The sequence below is a fragment of the Balaenoptera borealis genome, assembly GCF_965194805.1.
Source record: "Balaenoptera borealis genome assembly, chromosome: 3".
Lineage (NCBI taxonomy): Eukaryota > Metazoa > Chordata > Mammalia > Artiodactyla > Balaenopteridae > Balaenoptera > Balaenoptera borealis.
Window position 1 is genome coordinate 179947733 of NC_138866.1, and position 20292 is coordinate 179968024.

General features: G+C 37.3%; 1 protein-coding gene across 3 annotated transcripts in view; it reads right to left on the minus strand.

Annotated features, from left to right (window-relative positions):
* ST8SIA6 (ST8 alpha-N-acetyl-neuraminide alpha-2,8-sialyltransferase 6) overlaps positions 1–20292 on the minus strand; it is a 261570-nt gene that overhangs the window by 8042 nt on the left and 233236 nt on the right. For 2 of the 3 annotated variants that reach the window (XM_082385521.1, XM_082385523.1), the window contains one exon: positions 9633–19561. The exons of the other annotated variant lie outside the window; for it this stretch is intronic. In XM_082385521.1, the coding sequence (XP_082241647.1) occupies positions 19093–19561 (469 nt within the window). In that variant the 3' untranslated portion in view covers positions 9633–19092. Of the gene's footprint in view, positions 1–9632; positions 19562–20292 lie in introns of those variants that run through there. 3 annotated transcript variants of the gene reach the window in all.

A 20292-nucleotide genomic window follows, 5' to 3' on the forward strand; every position in this document is an offset into this window, starting at 1 on the left:
AGGGACTTTCCGCTGCTCACCCCAACCTCTGTCCTTCCTAAAAACAAGGATGACATTTCTCATCCTTCTGTGCAGTTAGGTATGACCAGGTCACCATCGGATGATACGTGAGCAGAAGTGCTGGGCACCATATTTATATCTGGCTCATAAAAAATACTCAAAACTGTACTTCTCCATGTTTGTTTCTTTTCTGCTGAATACATGTAGATGGACAAATTTAGATATCATGTGTTGAAGACAGCAAGACACAAAATGCAGTGAGTCAGAGTCTTAGAATTACCACTTGGAGGTGAGTTTCCTACCAATCAGGAACACCTACTATTTTTGTAGAATTTATTTCATTGAAGTATAGATGATTTACAAGGTTGTGTTAATTTCTGCTGTATAGCAAAGTGATTCGGTTATACACATATATACATTCACTTTCATATTCTTTTCCATTGTGGTTTATCACAGGATGTTGAATATGGTTCCCTGTGCTGTACAGTAGGACCTTGTTGTTTATCCATCCTATATATAACAGTTGGCATCTGCTAAGCCCAAACTCCCAATCCATCCCTCCCCCACCCCTCTCCCCCTTGGCAACGACAAGTCTGATCTTTCTGTCTGTGAGTCTGCTTCTGTTTCATAGATAAGTTCATTTGTGTCATATTTTAGATTCCACCTATAAATTATACCATATGGCATTTGTCTTTCTCTTTCTGACTTACTTCACTTAGTATGATAATCTCTAGGTCCATCCATGTTGCTGCAAATGGCATTATTTCATCCTTTTTTTATGGCTGAGTAGTATTCCATTGTATATGTACCACATCTTCTTTATCCATTCATCTGTTGATGGACATTTAGGTTGTTTCCATGTCTTGGCTATTGTGAATAGTGCTGCAATGAACATAGGGTGCATGTCTTTCTGAATTACGATTTTCTCAGGGTATATGCCCAGGAGTGAGATTGAAGGATCATATGGCAACTCTAGTTTTAGCTTTTTGAGGAACCTCCATCCTGTTTTCCATAGAGGCTATACCAATTTATATTCCTACCAACAGTGTAGGAAGGAACACCTATTATTGACTTTACAAAAATTTAGAAATAAACTTCAGTATTTTTTAAACTATTACACATCTTGAGGTTTGTTGCTTGTACTTGCTTATCCTTACCCTAAATCAGTATTTAATAGTCCCAATTCATTTAACTTTTTCTTATAATTTTCTGATAAAAGCGAATGTGCTTCATGTCAGAAATTTCCTGAAATGTAAATGGCAAGAGAGTAAGTATATTCTACCTAGCAATAGTCCCTGAAATTAAATACCTGGAGAAATTCATTAGACAAATATGCTGTTTTAGAATTTACATCAATGAAAGCACAAAAATGTGTTCAGCATATCTTTATTATTATGAAACACAGATACTAAAATATCAATAATAGGTACAGAGTTGTAAGGAAATGATCAATAATGAAGCAAATGCATTTTCATAGCTCTTCAAGGATTTAAGCACAAAGCATAGTTACTGAAATATTTTAACAATATCAGATTTATATTTTAAAAGCAAGCACCAATGCATTTTGTCTCTTACAGAACATTAATATTTTAAAAGCCCAGTCATCCTAATATGTCTTTGAGGCCAGTTACTATTCATTTATTTTGAAAAATAATTTAATTCAAGTATAGATTTCTAAAACCTATGAGAAGCAGCTATTATAGGGTCGATTATACTGTAACAAAAATAGTGTAGGAGAGGGCTTCCCTGGTGGCGCAGTGGTTGAGAATCTGCCTGCCAATGCAGGGGACACGGGTTCGAGCCCTGGTCTGGGAAGATCCCACACGCCGCGGAGCGACTGGGCCTGTGAGCCACAACTACTGAGCCTGCGCGTCTGGAGCCTGTGCTCCGCAACAAGAGAGGCCGCGACAGTGAGAGGCCCGCACACCGCGATGAAGAGTGGCCCCCGCTTGCCGCAACTAGAGAAAGCCCTAGCACGGAAATGAAGACCCAACATAGCAATCAATCAATTAATCAATCAAATAAATAAATCTTAAAAAAAAAAATAGTGTAGGAGAACCTCAGGGTACCTACTAAAATTCCTCCACTTGGAAATAAAAAATAGAAGACAATCATTTATATACCACAAAAAAGATATAAGACACTTTACAATGTTGTCATGATTAATTGCAATAAAAATATAATTGCAGTGACATCTCTTTAAATACATAATATTGGCTTTATCTCATTAGAAATTATGTTTGCATATCATCAGCTTTCAGGATTTCTTCACTGACACATCTCCGTTTCACATTTTTAAAGGATATAAAAAGAATGTATGTGAAATAATAATAATAATATAATAATGATAGCAGCAATGGCTACACGTATTGAATCCTTATGTGCTCTCCACTGTGCTTACCACTTTACATAGATCATTTAATCTTTGACATAAATCGCAGTGATATTTTTGGATACGTCTCCTAAGGCAAAATAAGTAAAAGCAAAAATAAACAAATGGGATCCAATTTAACTTAAAAGCTTTTGCACAGCAAAGGAAACCATCAACCAAACAAACAGACAACCTCTGGAATGGGAGAAAATATTTGCAAATGATATGACTGACAAGGGATTAATATCCAAAATATATAAAGAGCTCATACAACTCAGTATCAAAAAAACCCCCACAAATAACCCAAACAAAAAATGGGCAGAAGACCTGAATAGACATTTTTCCAAAGAAGACATACAGATGGCCAACAGGCACATGAGAAGATACTCAATGTCACCAGAGAAATGCAAATCAAAACCACAATGAGATATCACCTCATACCTGTCAGCATGGCTATGATCAAAAAGACCACAAATAACAAATGCTGGCGAGGGTGTGGAGAAAGGGGATCCTCTGTGCACTGTTGGTGGGAATGTAACTTGGTGTAGCCACCATGAAACAGGGTGGAGGCTCCTGAAAAAACTGAAAACAGAGCTACCATATCATCCAGCAATTCCACTTCTGCGTAGGTATCAGGAAAAAATCAAAACACTAATCTTCAAAAAGATACATGCACCCCAGCGTTTACAGCGTCAGTATTTACAATATTCAAGATATGGAAGCAACCCAAGTGTCCATCAGCAGATGAGTGGATAAGGAAGATGTGTTGTATAGATACAATAGAATATTACTCAGCCGTAGAAAAGAATGAAATTCTGCCATTTGCAGCAACATGGATGGACCTAGAGAATATTATACCTAGTGAAATAAGTCAGACAGCGAAAGACAAATAATGTATGATACCATTTATACGTGAAACCTAAAAAATAAAACAAATGAATATATATAGTAAGACAGAAACAGACCCACAGATATAGAAAACAAACTAGTGGTTACCAGTGGGGAGAGGGAAGAGGAGAGGGAAAAGATAGGGGTAGGGGATTCAGCAAGCTATTTAAAAAAAGATTTATACAAACTACTATGTATGAAATAGGTAAGCAATAAGGATATATTGTACAGCACAGAGAATTATAGCCATTATCTGTGATAACTTAATGGAATATAATTTGTAAAAATACTGAATCACTGTTATACACCTGAAACAAATATTGTAAATCAACAATACTTCAATTTTGAAAAGTTGGATTCCACCTTGGTAAAAAAAAAAAAAATCCTCCCCACAGCCCTGTGGGTAAGTACTATTAATAACAGCTGCAAACTCCAGGGGGCGCCACTCATACATTGGTCCATGTAAATGGTGCCTCTGGGAGTTGTGCAAACAGCCTCCAAAGCCATACGTGGTGGTCCTGACTTTTATTTTTCTCACATTAGAGACGAGGAAACTGAGGGTCATAAAGGGAGAGGAGAAAAAATAATTTAAGAAAGTGAAACCTATACCAGAGGCTCTCTTTAAGGAGTAGGATTAAAATCAATTCATTTTGAAAAGACACATAACACCCGTGCCGCTAATAAGTATTAAAGCAATAAAATTAAGGTTGGCAAGAGTCTATAACCTCTGCCTATACCTGGGCATGCGCCTTTACATGGATTTTAATCCTTCATCTCCCAACCAGCAACCAGGCATAGTTAGGGCACCTCTCCTGTGTTTCTAGAGCTCTCTGAGTGTTTCACTGCATTATGTTGTAATTCTTTAACAAGCTAGTCCTTCTCCTAGAATCTGAATTTTTAAAGAACGAACTGTCCCATATTTCTATCCCTATAAGTAGCCCATAACAGACATTCTACTAGTTTCTGGCAAATTAATGAAAGGGACACTAATTCTCATATAAAACAATGCTACGTTTAAAAAACTTGTTTTCTATCAATCACATTTGAAAACCAAAACCTCAACACATTTCAGAAGTCAGCTGATAGGAAATGGAGGAAAATGGTATTGGACCGCCAAAGACAGCTTTCTAAAAGAGTGTCCTTATCCTGAAGTCCCAGGAGTTGAACTACGTATGGTTACTTGGCATGAAACAGTATCACGTATCTCATCTTAAGACAAAGTTAACAGTAAAAAAAAAATATGTTCTCTTATTTTAGTTCGAATTCTTCATTTCCTCAAGTTTGGACTAATTTTAGCTCTTAGATTATTTAATATTGAAGAAAAATATATATAATTACAGCTTAGAGCCAATTACTTCCAAAAGTTTTAAAGGCAACTTGAAGAAATAATTAGCTGTATCTAAAATTATTCCAAGTGCTATCTTGCTTCTAAAGTGTCCCTTTTTTTGGTTTGTGTGTTTCTTCTTGTCCTGGACAAAATACTCTTCCCTGGTTTGCTGATTTTGGGGGGAATAAAGTAAAGAACTTTAGAGTGAGGATGGCAAACCCCTAAAAGCATGCATCCCTGAGACCGCTCCTGAGACCTGGCAGACTGCCAGTTAGGGGGAGGGAGTCATGTTCATAACTTCAGTGGATCTGATATACAGTAGAAACACTGGAAACTCAAAGAATACGCCAGTTTTAAGCTTTGAGATCTTACATATATGAAAAATATGTCAGATCACTGTCTCCTCAGGAATCTACCTTGTATGAAGTGTCTGAGGAAAGACTGATGTTATGTTTAGTGTCAGAAATGCCATTTCATGCAGCTACATAGATAGACCTAAAGATTATCATACTAAGCAAAGTAAGTCACAAAGAGAAAGACAAATACCATATGATGTCACTTATAAGTGGAATCTAAACTATGACACAAATCAACATACCTCTGAGACAGAAACAGACTCACAGACATAGAGAACAGACTTGTGGTTGCCAAGGGGGAGGAGGAGTGGGGGAGGGATGGATTGGGAGTTTGGGATTAGCAGATGCAAACTATTATATAGAGAATGGATGAACAACAAGGTCCTACTGTATAGCACAGGGAACTATATTCAATATCCTGTAATAAAGTGTAATAAAAAAGAATATGAAAAAGAATATATATATATATAAAACTGAATCACTTTGCTGACAGCAGAAATTAACACAACATTGTAAATCAACTATACTTCAGTAAAATATTAAAAAAAGAAATGCCGTTTCACGCCATGCACTATTAAACAAAAGGTGCTTTGCAATCCCATGTATCTCAGAGATTGACAGGTCACACTTCCAGGCATCTGATATCATACAGGCACTTTTACTGTGTATCAACTGAGGATCTTGAAATAAAAGCCAGATTTGTCACTTGTGATGAATTATGTGGGGAGTTGCCTTTGCAATGGTGCCAATGTCAAGAGATCACAAAATGCAGTAAGTGTGTGGCTGACTCAGGACATTGTATGAAGTCACAAGGGTCACAATTCACTAGTTCCAACATATGTTACGGAACAGAAGGAAAAAATCCCAGAATACATGCCTTCGGAGTTTTCAGAGTTCCCTGCTCGAGGAAATATTTAAAGCAGGCACACCTTTCTGGAAGGGGAGTGACGATGGGGGAAACATAAAACCTTCCAACCTTTTGTCATAACCCTCAGAAAGCCTGTGACAGAATGAACCACGTTAACATTTTCTGAAGGCATATAGGAGCTGGAGACGTTTGAAGACTCAAGGATTCTGTTTGGATTCACAGCAGTAACTTTATTGAATAAAATCGGGGGAGAGGAAAGCTGAGAACGCCCATCTCTTACTCTGTCTCCTCATTTGCATCCAAAGGCCATACAGGCTGTTAAAAAGCCGCTCAAAATGAATTATAATCATAAGAACTTTGTGAACGGTTTTTAGACTGCGTTTACTGACAACTCACAACAGCACTCACTGTTTGACTATAAATATGCCAAAGGACAGCACAAACTAGAAAACAAAACTAGAAAACGTTATTCTCAGGAAAAAAATCCGTGCACAGACTCAGTGGTTGTATATGCAAATAACAGTCTTGTTCTTCATCTAGATTGGGGAGACAATCTAGCGTATTAGTGAAGAAGGAAATTTGTTTCCTGAAGTCCATTACTAATTAAATTGTGCTTGTTCTTAGAAAATACATGCTGACTTAGGGCAAAGGATCATGAGATCTTCACTTTACCCTTAAATCAATAGTTGATTCCACGTGAAGGGTCACTGGGGTACTCATTATACTATTTCTGCTAATTTTCTGTAAATTGAAATATTTCAAAATAAAAAAGTCTTTAAAAAGTAGTTTCTCTAGTCTTCTGCTTCTCAGCTGTATAATCTAGTTCAAGTTACTTGCTGTTTTGAAACCTCAAGTGTTCTCATCTGTAAAATGAGAATAATACTGGTAACAACGTCAAAGAACTCAATGGAATAATAACTCAAAAAAGGTAGTAATGACACAAATCTTAAAAGTTATTTTCTGCTCATGCTTGCTCACGCATTTTGGTTTTGGCCAGTTGGAAGTAGCTGGGGACCTACCTAGATGACACCCACTATGATAATAAAATATGCTGATGCTCCTTATTAAAAAATCATCAGTGCTCAACGACATCCAAGTTTTGTAACTGCAAACATTATAAAGCAGGCTATCATTGAAGTGCTCTGTTTAATTATAAAACAACTATATACATCCAAAGATACTTATGAAATGAAACTGAATGGATTGGAAATTTATCAGACATTAAAATTTACTTCGAAACTGTGGAATTTTTAGCAGTTTCTCAAAAAAAAAACAAAAACAGAAGAGACAGACAAACACAGGAAGCAAAGAAATGTTTCCTTAAGTTTTCCTAGATACAGTCGAAATGTTAATAATTGTTTTTGGCATTTACTGTCAATGAAGCCATTTACTGCTATCACTGTGTCAAAAGGTAGTGGGGAAAATAATCAGCACCTCCTCTTGAATAAGCGGATACCAGCATTATATTTAAGACCGGTGCTTTTTTCATACAATGGATCATTTTCCTTACCCTCATGAGAGCAACTTCAATGTCTACCTTTAACCCCACCTAGAAATATTTTGACAAACTGACGAGAGTTAAGTATGTTAAAAAGTTAAAATGATAGGTTCTCTGCCTTTAAAACACTGAGCAAATTAATCTATGATAGTATTCCATTAACGGTATTCCATTAATCTATGATGGGACAGGTACCTCTATCCACATTTCTTAGCACAGGAAAAGGAGATTAAACATATTCACAGCCCCAAAAGAAAGCTGGCATTAGAATGGACTCAGGGAGTATTGCAAATGACGGCATAACCTTCTAATCATGTCCTTGTCTACAGAGTGAGCTACACATTCAGAAAACAAAATCCATTCCCCGTGGAGACAAGAAGCATTCCTTCCCGCCTCTCCAAGTCCATTTTTAATATGTGTTTTTTCTTACATATACTAAATTGCTTATGACATAACGTTCATTTAAAATTTAACTGTTTGATTATTTTAAATTGTACGTGTAAGTGGCACTAAGTACATTCACAATGTTACATAACCCCCTCTAATGTCTGTTCCAGAACATGTGCACCATCCTTTTTGTCACTGGAATAATATTCCAGAGAGGTGGAAATATTACATCTCTAAGATTTTAAAACCCGAACTTTAAACTTTGGACTAAGGTATATGGTTTACAGCCCCACCGAATCCTGTGTAAGAAATTCTAATTTCCAAGAACCTGGTACTATGTTACCATTCAAACTGGACACTTCTGAGAATAGAGAGGGATAAACAGGGACTATCTGGGCAAACCAGGACATACTATTATTAACAATAAACTTTCGATGAACTATTGCCTTAGTTCATTGCCTCAGATGCTAAATGGAAGAAAGCTTTCTCTTCAGGGATGTTTGTAACTAGACTCTATGACCATAACTACCATATAGGGAATTTCATGATTCTTAGAAGAGCAACTTGGGTAAATAATTAATGGGTAAATATCGTTCTGGGAAACCATCAGGTTTGGGCTCTTTAGACAAAGTTGTTAAAATATCACTCTATTTACCCAAAGATGAGTAAGCACAGAAAGTCTACTCTAAGGTAAAAAGTCTTAATAGCTATTTCTAAGACTTCACACGTGAAACATTTCATTTCATATATTTGATGAAAATTAATCAAGTCATTGTCTTACAAGTAAAACAAATAAGAGTACGGGAGCCTCCATATTACATTTTGATGAATAGAGAAGAGGGATCAGTGCCCAAAACGAAAATGGAAAAGGAGTCATTAATGTAAGAATTGCTTCTGAAGTGAATGCATTTAATCCCTAGTAACTGATCATACAAAAAAAAATTCTTTTTAATGTCACACAGTGTATTTTTCTCTATGATCAGCAGAATGGCATACTAAAAGTCTCTAGGGCTTGAGAGAAAGATCATAGAATTTGGAGTCACAACTACTTGGGCTCATACTCTAGTTCAATCACTTAGTAGATGAGTGACACAGAGAAAATTGCTTGTAGCAAATACGGTTAGATGCCCATCCAAAATCTTTTCTTCCTCCTTCCCAACAAAACCCTGAATTTGCTCAGGTACACACCTGTCCCCCTTGAAGCCCATGCTTCCCAGGGATAGGACTAATTATAAAAGGTTAACCCCAAATCCCGTTTATTCCCTCTGCCAATGATTTGTTCAGGAATGTACACGTGACCAGTCTGAACCAATGAGATTGCTGAGGTTTTGAGGAAAGATCTTCCTCTATCTTCTGGGATAGTGTCCAGAAGTAACTCTCCCCTCTTCTCTGGATATGTACAGATGTACAGATGCACATGTATGAGGTCCGCATGTGCTGCTTTTGTTCAACAACTAGTCTTAAGATGAAGTCAACACACTCTTGCAGGGAAATGAAGCCAGAACCAAAGTTCTTAGGTTGCCCTGTCTCTGGACTTCTACATCTGTGGCCAAGAATTCTATAAAGTTTAAGCCAGTTTGATGAGGCTTTTGATATTTTCTGCTGAAAGCTCTCTGATCTTCCTGAGTCATTTTCTCATCTGTGGAAATCAGACTGATCTCTCCATTGCAATCTTGCAAGAATTCAAAATACAGGTCAAGTTTTATGCATGGTGCTTGGTGCAATACTAGCTTTCAATAAATGTTACCAGGTTTGAAGAGCTGCTTGCCTTGCACACTGAATACCTGGTATTAACTTTGGCAAATCTTTAACAGCCTTAATTTCTGATTGCTCACATTTCCATATCACATAAAAGCCTCCAACGAACACATTTTCATAGCTGAGGTAATGATTCTGAATCTCCTTGAGGTCCCAAAAGACAAGGAATAGAATAATAATGCCGTTGGTACTTTACTGGATTTCACAACACAGGTACATACACATATCTCAAAACAAATAAAATAGAATCAGGCTGATAAAAGAAATTAATTTATCACATTAAATGCTCATTTCAAAAAGAACTCAGGGGAATTTAACATAGTGGATACTTCTCAATAAACTTTAAAATGAATATAGTAGAATATGTAAAAATTTATAGTGTAAGCTTGAATCATAATTCCTCAATTTAGAAAAGTTAAAATTTAGAATTTATTAAGAATAAGACAATTAAAAATGACCCAATGTAATGAAGGTAAAATTCTAAAATCTAAAAATTTTAGATAATCTTATTTCCCCAAACAAAACAACATCAACAATAATAAAGCTAAAGAGAGGTTAAAATATTGATTAAACATACAAGCTTTGGGTATACAACCTAAATTTGAAAACTGGCTCTGACACCTGTATACTGTATAACATTGGGCAAGTTTCTTAGCCTCTCTTAGCCTGTTTTCTTATATATCAAGTTGAGATAATATAATCTACCTCACAGACTTAGGTTTTAATAAGATAACGTAAGCCAAGTTCTTGTATAGGTGTCAAGTGTATAGTAAGCCCTAAATTAAATATGTTAATTACATTCACATAATAAAATTAGTTCCAAGGGATCTCACTGACATCTGGTAGTCTATTATAGAATACTGGGTTTTAAAAAGCAGGCCCAAATTTCAGTTGGGCAAAGGAAATCCTAAAAGATATTTCCAGCAACTCCAAGAAAAGACAGGTGGCAAACATTACAGAAATAAAATCATATCGAATTACTCCTCCTGGATAAGATAGAGTAACAGGTACTGGATTTAGCTTCCTATCTGAAACAACTTAAAAAAAAAAACAAAAAACAGACAACATGAATGAAACAATGGTTTTCAGACACTTGGGCATTAGGCAACTCAGGATGGTGATCCCTGAGAAAAGCAGATGCAAATGAGTTGAGTCCTACAATTGCCCTAACTTACTGCCAAATGGTTTCCAGGCCACAGCACAGGGAGGGGAAACTCAGGCAGAGTCCAGTGGTCTCTGAGAATAGAGGTTATAGATCTAGGAGTCTGGGGATGCCAAGGTAGATACAGAGTGGAGAAGGCTTCATGGAGAGAAATCTCTGCAGGGTGTTCTCTGGTCTTCAGCTGAGGAATGACAAGCACATTTAAGTGAGGAAACTACCTGAATCTGGGAAAAGAATCACCAGAAAAGAGAAGGAAAAATTCCTGAAACTTAAAAAGGCCAGGAATAATTCACGTCCCCACCAAACATAAAGGAAAATCTTGTAATTCATGGGACACCGAGTAGGGTATTCATAAGGGTATTGCCTCAGTGTGAGAAAAAATTTGCTCTAGGATAGCGCTGCTATGATTCCAACTAACAAAGACTAAAAGTAAGCCTCTACAAGGAACAAACTGTTTACAGGTAACTTAATTTCTTCCCAGAACAAATCTTAAGATATTTACAGAATCGCAAAATATTTAACACACACCAAAGTAAAATTTACAATATCTGGCATTCAATAAAAAAATCACCAGATGTTTGAAGAAGCAGAAAAGTACAACTCATACTGAGGAGAAAAATCTATCAGTAGAAACAGATTCAAGAATTACACAGATGACAAAATTAGTAGAAAAAGACACAAACAGTTATAAGTATATCTGACATGTTCAAGAAGATAAGTATACAAGCATACTAAATATAGACATGGAAGGTATAAAAAGACACAAACAGAACTTCTACAATGTTTAAAATGAAAAACATCCTGGATGGGATTCATACCAGATTAGACACTGTAAAACAAAAAAATTAGCGACTTTGAAGATGCAGGAATAGAAACTATCCAAAATGAAAAACAGACCAGAAAAATAAAGGAGGAGGTAAGACAGAAAAAATATTTGAAAATAATTGCCTGAACTTTCCAAATCTGATGAAAGCTGTAAGTCCACAGATGCAAGATACTCAAAGAAACTCAAGTACAAAAAACTTAAAGAAAATTATACCAAGTCACATACTAATAAAAGTGCTTGGGGGCTTCCCTGGTGGCACAGTGGTTGAGAATCTGCCTGCCAATGCAGGGGACACGGGTTCGAGCCCTGGTCTGGGAAGATTCCACATGCTGCGGAGCAACTAGGCCCGTGAGCCACAACTACTGAGCCTGCGCGTCTGGAGCCTGTGCTCCGCAACAAGAGAGGCCGCGATAGTGAGAGGCCCGTGCACCGCGACGAAGAGTGGCCCCTGCTTGCCCCAACTAGAGAAAGCCGTCGCACAGAAACGAATACCCAACACAGCCAAAAATAAATTAAAAAAAAAAAAAAAGTGCTTAAAACTAGTGATAGAAAAAAAAAATTAAAAAGAACCAGAGGGATAAAAGATGCATTATGGGAGAAAAGACACCCTCTTCAATAAGTGGTGCTGGGAAAACTGGACAGCTACATGTAAAAGAATGAAATTAGAACACTCCCTAACACCATACACAAAAATAAACTCAAAATGGATTAAAGACCTAAATGTAAGGCCAGACACTATAAAACTCTTAGAGGAAAACATACGCAGAACACTCTATGACATAAATCACAGCAAGATCCTTTTTGACCCACCTCCTAGAGAAATGGAAATAAAAACAAAAATAAACAAATGGGACCTAATGAAACTTAAAAGCTTTTGCACAGCAAAGGAAACCATAAACAAGATGAAAAGACAACCCTCAGAATGGGAGAAAATATTTGCAAATGAAACAACTGACAAAGGATTCATCTCCAAAATATACAAGTGGCTCATGCAGCTCAATATCAAAAAAACAAACAACCCAATCCAAAAATGGGCAGAAGACCTAAATAGGCATTTCTCCAAAGAAGATATACAGATTGCCAACAAAGACATGAAAGGATGCTCAAGATCACTAATCATTAGAGAAATGCAAATCAAAACTACAATGAGGTATCACCTCACACCAGTCAGAACGGCCATCATCAAAGCATCTACAAACAATAAAGGCTGGAGAGGGTGTGGAGAAAAGGGAACCTTGCACTGTTGGTGGGAATGGAAATTGATACAGCCACTATGGAGAACAGTATGGAGGTTCCTTAAAAAACTAAAAACAGAACTACCATACGACCCAACAATCCCATTACTGGGCATATACCCTGAGAAAACTATAACTAAAAAGAGTCATGTACCACAATGTTCACTGCAGCTCTATTTACAATAGCCAAGACATGGAAGCAACCTAAGTGTCCATCGACAGATGAATGGATAAAGGAGATGTGGTACGTATATACAATGCAATATTACTCAGCCATAAAAAAAAGCGAAATTGAGTTATTTGTAGTGAGGTGGATGGACCTCGAGTCTGTCATACAGAGTGAAGTAAGTCAGAAAGAAAAACAAATACTGTATGCTAACACATATATATGGAATCTTAAAAAAAAAAAAAAAAAAGGTTCTGAAGAACCTAGGGGCAGGACAGGAATAAAGACGCAGATGTAGAGAATGGACTTGAGGACACAGGGATGGGGAAGTGTAAGTTGGGATGAAGTGAGAGTGGCATGGATATATATACACTACCAAATGTAAAATAGATAGGTAGTGGGAAGCAGCTGCATAGCACAGGGAGATCAGCTCGGTGCTTTGTGACCCCCTAGAGGGGTGGGATAGGGAGGGTGGGAGGGAGAAGCAAGAGGGAGGGGATATGGGGATATATGTATACATATAGCTGATTCACTTTTGTTATACAGCACAAACTAACATAACACACCATTGTAAAGCAATTATACTCCAATAAAGACGTTTAAAAAAAAATTGTGTTTAACTGAATGAATGTGTAATTTATAGATTTATCTATAATCTCTTTATCTCTAAACCCACTCCCATTACCCCCTCCTAAATTGGCACTCTTCTAGTATTTAATATATGCCCTTTAATATGTATGTACACATGTATGCATGCGTATATGTAAGTATATATATATATATATATATATATATATATATATATATATATATATATATATATATATGCTTTAACGTATATTTCAATGGCATTGTGCTATAGCTCTTATTTTCCCCTTTCTGCTGTATTTTAAGGACTTATCCTAGCTCTATACACATCCAGTAAGTTGCTTCTAACTGATATATACCATACTATGTGTTTATCAAAGTTACCTCATTGACTCCCTTAGAGATGGGTACCTGTGTAACCAACTTCCTGCTACCACAAACAATAATGAAATAAATATCTTAAATCTTGTCCCCTTGTGGACCTACAAAGGAAGTTCTCTGGGACACAGGTCTGAAGGTGGGATTGCTGGGCCATAGGCCAAATAATTAATTTTACTAACTCAGTACTTCGAGACTGCTTTCCAAAATGGTTGAATCAGTTTATACTTCTACTGGCATTTGGAATTAACAATCTTATGAATTCTTAGCAATATAATATATCTCATTTTAATTTTCATTTCTCAGCTATTAGTAAGTTTGAGCATCACTTTCTATTCTTATTAGCTACTCCGCTTTTCTCTTTGTAGATCACGTTCTTATTCTTTGCTCATTTTTATATTGAGTTTCCTGTCTTTCATTTGTGGATTTGTAGTTCCCGGGAATGTTTCTATAATAATGTCATTAATTTTATGCATTGCTAAAAGCTATTCTAGTCTGTCACTCTCTATTAGCTTTAAGGTGTTGTTCACTGACTAGAAAATTCTTCATTTTAACGTAGCCATAGCCATCATTTCTCAACCTGATTAAGACATTATTTGGGGGTTATGTTTAAGGGGTACAGCCCCTTACCTACATTTTGTTCTATGAGCTTTGCAGTCATCTTTTAATCACTCTTTAATCTACCTGGAGTCCAACTTGTTCTATGGTGCAATGTAGGAATTTGTTTTTTTCTCTATAATGAGCCAGTGTTGCAATACCATCTGCTAAAGAGTTGATCTTTTCTCCATTATATAAAATGAAGTGATGCATCTCTATCATATACCACACTTTTTTTGATAAAAAGAAGAATGCTCTTGGAAGGGTGATGACCCAGATGAGATGGGCAAGAAAAATATCCCTGGCCATCCACCTTCAGGAGGGTAATGGTTACTGCTCACTATGGATTCAGCCTTCTGAAGCCACATGCAAGTAGGAAACCTTGAACTCACCCAGGGGCTCTAAAGGGATTTTTAAAAACCAAGAATAAAGAAAGAAATAGTCTTATTAGGTCAAGTGCTTCAGATATTTCCTGTGAATTCCTGCAATTCCTTCAATGTTTAGTAGCAAAACAATGTGTTTCCGTGTCATGTTACATACATAAAATGCTTTTAATGTCATAACTATACTACATATTGCATCACACGTAGCTGTTTAGAATGTGAGCAGACCTGTTATCCACAAAGCTTTCCAATTTTCCCAAAGCGTTTGGAAATCCATGGAATGATTTAGGGTGCTTGACATGATATAGTATTTAACTGGTAAATTTTTTGTAAGCAAGGAAAAATCTTGTCCCAAACAGGTCTGATTTATGGCTTACTTCAGTATTCTATACACAGTAAGTCCTCAAAAAAATGTCCTTGGCTGATTACCTGGCTGAGTGCCCACATATTCACTGGGTTGGAATTTACATGCAGAAGGAAATCTTCCTTCGTGAAAGTCATGATCTATTTGCATTTGCCTTTTGTTAGGAAGAAAAAGCACCAGAGACTTCAAGGACTATTATAGTGTATAAAACTTAACTCCATGCAATTATTCATGGAGCCCTTCCCAGGGCCATACAGCATTATTATATGCTTAAATAAATATTCCTGCCTTACCCTTGGATTTCAATAGAACCTATTTTGGATTCTTGTTATTCACTTACGTTGCCCCATTGATTCTAAACAACAAGTAGAAAATGGAATCAAGCAAGCCAGTATGTTCCTTAGAAACTGGTGGCGGGTGGTATTACAAGCTGGAGTCCTAACTAAGAGTTTAGTACTGGCTAGCACCAGTACTCAGACTTTCCATTTTCCATGCCTATAGATGTACTTGAAGTTAAAGAGGAGAAGATCAAATCCACCCATGTAACAACATTTAACCAGTGCTCATTACACCCAGGGATTTCTTGAGTGTCATGGTCAGACTCGGTTAATCTCTATATCTACAGGATGCAGTTCAGAGTTTCTCTTTTTGTTTGGATCTAAAGAACTGTGACTTACTATTTCCAATTCACATAGCTGATAGGTTACATTATAACATTTCCTCTCTGGCGGAGGATGACCGTCCACGTGTTCCATTGTGATGCACCAATAATGTTCTTCTGTTCCAAAACAGAATTTTTTTTGGCTTTCTAAAATATAATAGAACATGAATTTTGATAATGTCACATAAACTCCATCCTCCCACTCCCTTTATTTCTCCACAATAAAGAAACCCTGAGGACACTACAGATGGTGAAGGAGAGTTTCACGCAATGGCAGGTAACTGCAAGCTCTTGTGATTTCAACTCAGGAAAGAGATAGAAAGAGCGCACGTGTTCTTTGTGACCTAGGCTTTTGGCTAATGTGAACCTAGCTGGGACGGTTGTAAAAACGTCAACATGCTTTGAGGCTGGCAACACAAACATTAATACAAATGTTAAACAAGAAACCAACTTTGGTTGTATCCATGGGAAAAGATCTACAAATGTTCTCCACAACTTAAAAGTTTTTCTACTGACATTTAACCGGAACATGGGTATCATTAGGACAATGTTCCTTGCTCTCACACCATTTTGAATATTTCCGAAATCCTTATCAGTGACACTGAAAATTTTACTGATGTTTTGATACTCTAGACAAAATATCCAAGGTTAAAATGGGAAGTTATATGGGAAAAACTTAAGTAGGCTCTAAATGTCCTAATCATATGTAATCTTTATTAAATAACTTTATTAAATAACTTATGAAGTCTCCATATTGTATATCTAATGATTTATTTCACTATATTCTATTATTTTTACTCATCAATCATGTATTTCCCATGTCATCAAAAAGCAAAGTTTATGTCTCTACCCAGCAGAAGACATTTTGAGGGAAACGTTTTACAAAACTATAAAATATTAGAGTGTTCCGATCTATTTTTCATAATCATTGCTAGTAACATGATAGAAACATTACCAATCCTGAGAGCAGATTTTCAGAAATTAATTAAACCCATTAGAAGCAGTAGAAAAGTCATTTATTCGTCACTACACAAAGAAAGAAAAATGAATTAGACTTTATATAACTAAAAGCACGTTCCCTTTAGAAAATATCTCCATACGAATTTTGAAATCAATTTATGGCGGTAATAGGTTTCATTTTGCTATAGAAGAACAAATGAAAATGTAAATTAAGAATGGCATCACAAATGGCAACTACAATCAAATTAAAGATGTACCTTATCAAAATAAGCAATTTACAGCCGAGTGTTCTTACAAGTGAACCCTGAATAAGACAAGAATCTGGCAAAGGTAAGAATTCAGAATTATGTTCGTAATTAATCTGTCATGCTGCTCAGTCTGCTCTTCTCGTGCTGCTACCAAGACGAGCACGACACTGTGCACATAATTACTTATTAAGTCAAATAACTTATGCAATGGATGCACTTATGACCTGTATTAACATGTATCATGAGGATGTAAGGGAGTTTTGCGAAATGCTAATATTCAATGTCTCCTTAAGCTTTATTTTATATTGATGTCTTATTTCTCATGTAAATGTACACTTTTCCTTATGAGAATTAAGTTTCTCTGTGCTTTAGTTCTTACAACTTTCCTATGAAATCAATCAGCTTGGTATTATTCCCATTTCACAGATGTGGGCCTAAGCCACCACCGCCATGTGCTATATCCTACCCTCATGGGGCAGATCTTGGGGCAAAGACCATGATTTACCTTCAAACAGCCTCGTTTTCATGAATCAGAATCAAGTGGACAGGGCTTCCCTGGTGGCGCAGTGGTTAAGAATCCAGCTGCCAATGCAGGGGACATGGGTTCGAGTCCTGGTCCGGGAAGATACCACATGCCGCGGAGCAACTAAGCCCGTGCGCCACAACTACTGAGCCTGCGCTCTAGAGCCCGTGAGCCACAACTACTGAGCCCGCATGCCACAACTACTGAAGCCCACGCGCCTAGAGCCCGTGCTCCGCAACAAGAGAAGCCACCGCAATGAGAAGCCCGCGCACCGCAACCAAGAGCAGCCCCCGCTTGCCGCAACTAGAGAAAGCCCGCGCGCAGCAACAAAGACCCAATGCAGCCAAAAAAAAAAAAGAATCAAGGGGACAGCCTTCTCCCCATCATATTCCCTCTACTTAGAATCTTCTTCATTTGGTAAAGCCTTACTCCCTTTCTAGGCTTAATTCAGAAACCAGCTCTTCTCTGAAATGGACTGAATGATTCCTGCCTCTGTTCCCCATAGCTTTCGTGAGAACACTGAGCACACCCTTTCATTGTTCACAGCACCACATCTGTTTCTTCCTGCGCGAGTTAGTCTTTTTTTTTTTGTCTGCGCCACACGGCTTGTGGGATCTTAGGTCCCCGAGCAGGGATCGAACCCGTGCCCACTGCAGTGGCAGCGCGGAGTCTTAACCACTGGACCGCCAGGGAAGTCCCCAGGACTTAGTCATTTTTATATCCCTCTCGTGGAGCCTGGGAAAGGGTCTAGCATGAAGCAGCTGTTCAACAACCTTAGCAAAGTAAATTGTATGAGTGACCGCCACAGACAACAGGTAAGTTGAATTGTAACTATTCTTGCCCTTGAAGTAAATCCTGTCAGTGGGAGAGGAAAAGGCTTAAGAGTGAGATAGGAAGTTAATATATATATTAAAGAGTGATTTTTAAATGTAGATAAAGGAGGAAAAGGATTGGCCTAAATCCAACCACGACATCAGCACAGCTCAAGACACAAGTGAATGTAATTAGAGGCGTAAGGTGTTCATTCCTGCATAACCACGGGTTTCTTGTTTAATTACACAGTTTTCTTATATGCCCTCTTTAAGACAGGAAGAAAGGTGGGAACGATATTACGGATAATAGAGGCTCCTGCCAGAGAAAGAATTCCAGTGGACACTGGCAGTTCAGCTGTTCTCTTCAGAAAGAGTCTTCAAGACAGCCTGCCTTTTTATTATGTCTGGTGAAGGTGAAAACGGCTGTTAAAAATATCAACGAGGAGATATTCATGGAGTCCCTACCTCATGCTAAATACTTGCGGAAAGTTTTCACAGATTATCAGATTCTCCTAATATGAGTTAGAGATCATGGTCCCCATTTTACAGGAAGAGAACTGAAGATCAGAACAATGAAATGAGTTGCTGAGACTGCAAACCTAGTGCCAGAGCTTTGATCCAACCAAATTTCGGGACTCTTCCTACGACACCCTACAACCCCCTCTTTCGGTGTTTGGAACATTGACACTCACCTACTGCATTGTGTGAACATGATTCCCGCTTAAAGACATCTGGTTTAGGCTATTTCACATTTGCTAAATTGTAATCTGAGGATTCCTTTCACGTGAAGCTGGAGAATTTGTCTATACTCCTTGGGCATCTCATGGAAACCACGCTTAGGTAACTTGTTATCGTAGTAGTGATGGCTGACAGGTGTGTTCTCTCCAGTTTTAGAGAAGGGCCAGAATCCATAGAGTTTCACGTTCTCGCACAGTTCAACTGCCACACTTGTGATCATCAAGCCGGAGGACAGGCGATACTCGGTCACACCTTTAGTCCTCCAGAAGAGGGCAAGGTTTTTCAGGTACTTGGGATGGAAAAATAAAACTCTTTGTCTTGCTTTAGACTCCTTCAGTGTGTAGTACACCTTAAAAGAGGCCGCAGTGTTGGCCCTGAAGGAAAATGCTGGCAGAAGGACGAATGCATCTCCGTAGGTTGCAACGTCCTCCAGAAATATTGCTTTCTTTTCCTTTAAGTTCCCATATCTGCCAAATTTTTAAAACATCATGATTTTAACAGTAATCATCAAAGGAGCAGTTTTGGTAACATGAGGCTGAATTCACCATTGGCCAAAAAACAGAACCATTTATATCACTGTATATAAAAGAGAAAAACTGCAGACTCAGAGAAAACTCATGTTAAGTAAGCATCTTGTAAATATCAGGGGTGAGGTCTTCATTTCTCCTTCTTGGCATATCTAGGCTTTCATTTCTACCTTCTTTTTTTTTTTTTTCACTTCTACCTTCTTATGGGGCAATACCCTTACTGGACATACATTTTTTATATTACTTTATCTTCCAACTCAGTAATTTTTTCCTAAGGTTGCTTCTTAATGATGAATTACCTTCCAAACGTATAATGCTGAAATGTTTTCTCAAACATAAAACACTCTTAAAATATCTGTACATTAAAAAAAATTCATTGAGCTGTACATTTGTATATACATGTTATTATAAAATAACAGTTTCCTTTAGAAAGCCTAAAATATCTATATGCATACACACACATACACACACACACACACACACACACACACAAGCATCTTAAATTTCCTCCATGGATTGTGATAGCTCTATGTGTTTAATTTAAATAATACCTCAGTAAATATACTGGTGTGCATGACTGTGTGTGTTTAGAAAATAAGCCTTGGGGAGACAGGTACAATATTTTATATTCTCTTAAGCCATACTAGAACTATTTGAGGGGTGTATTCTAC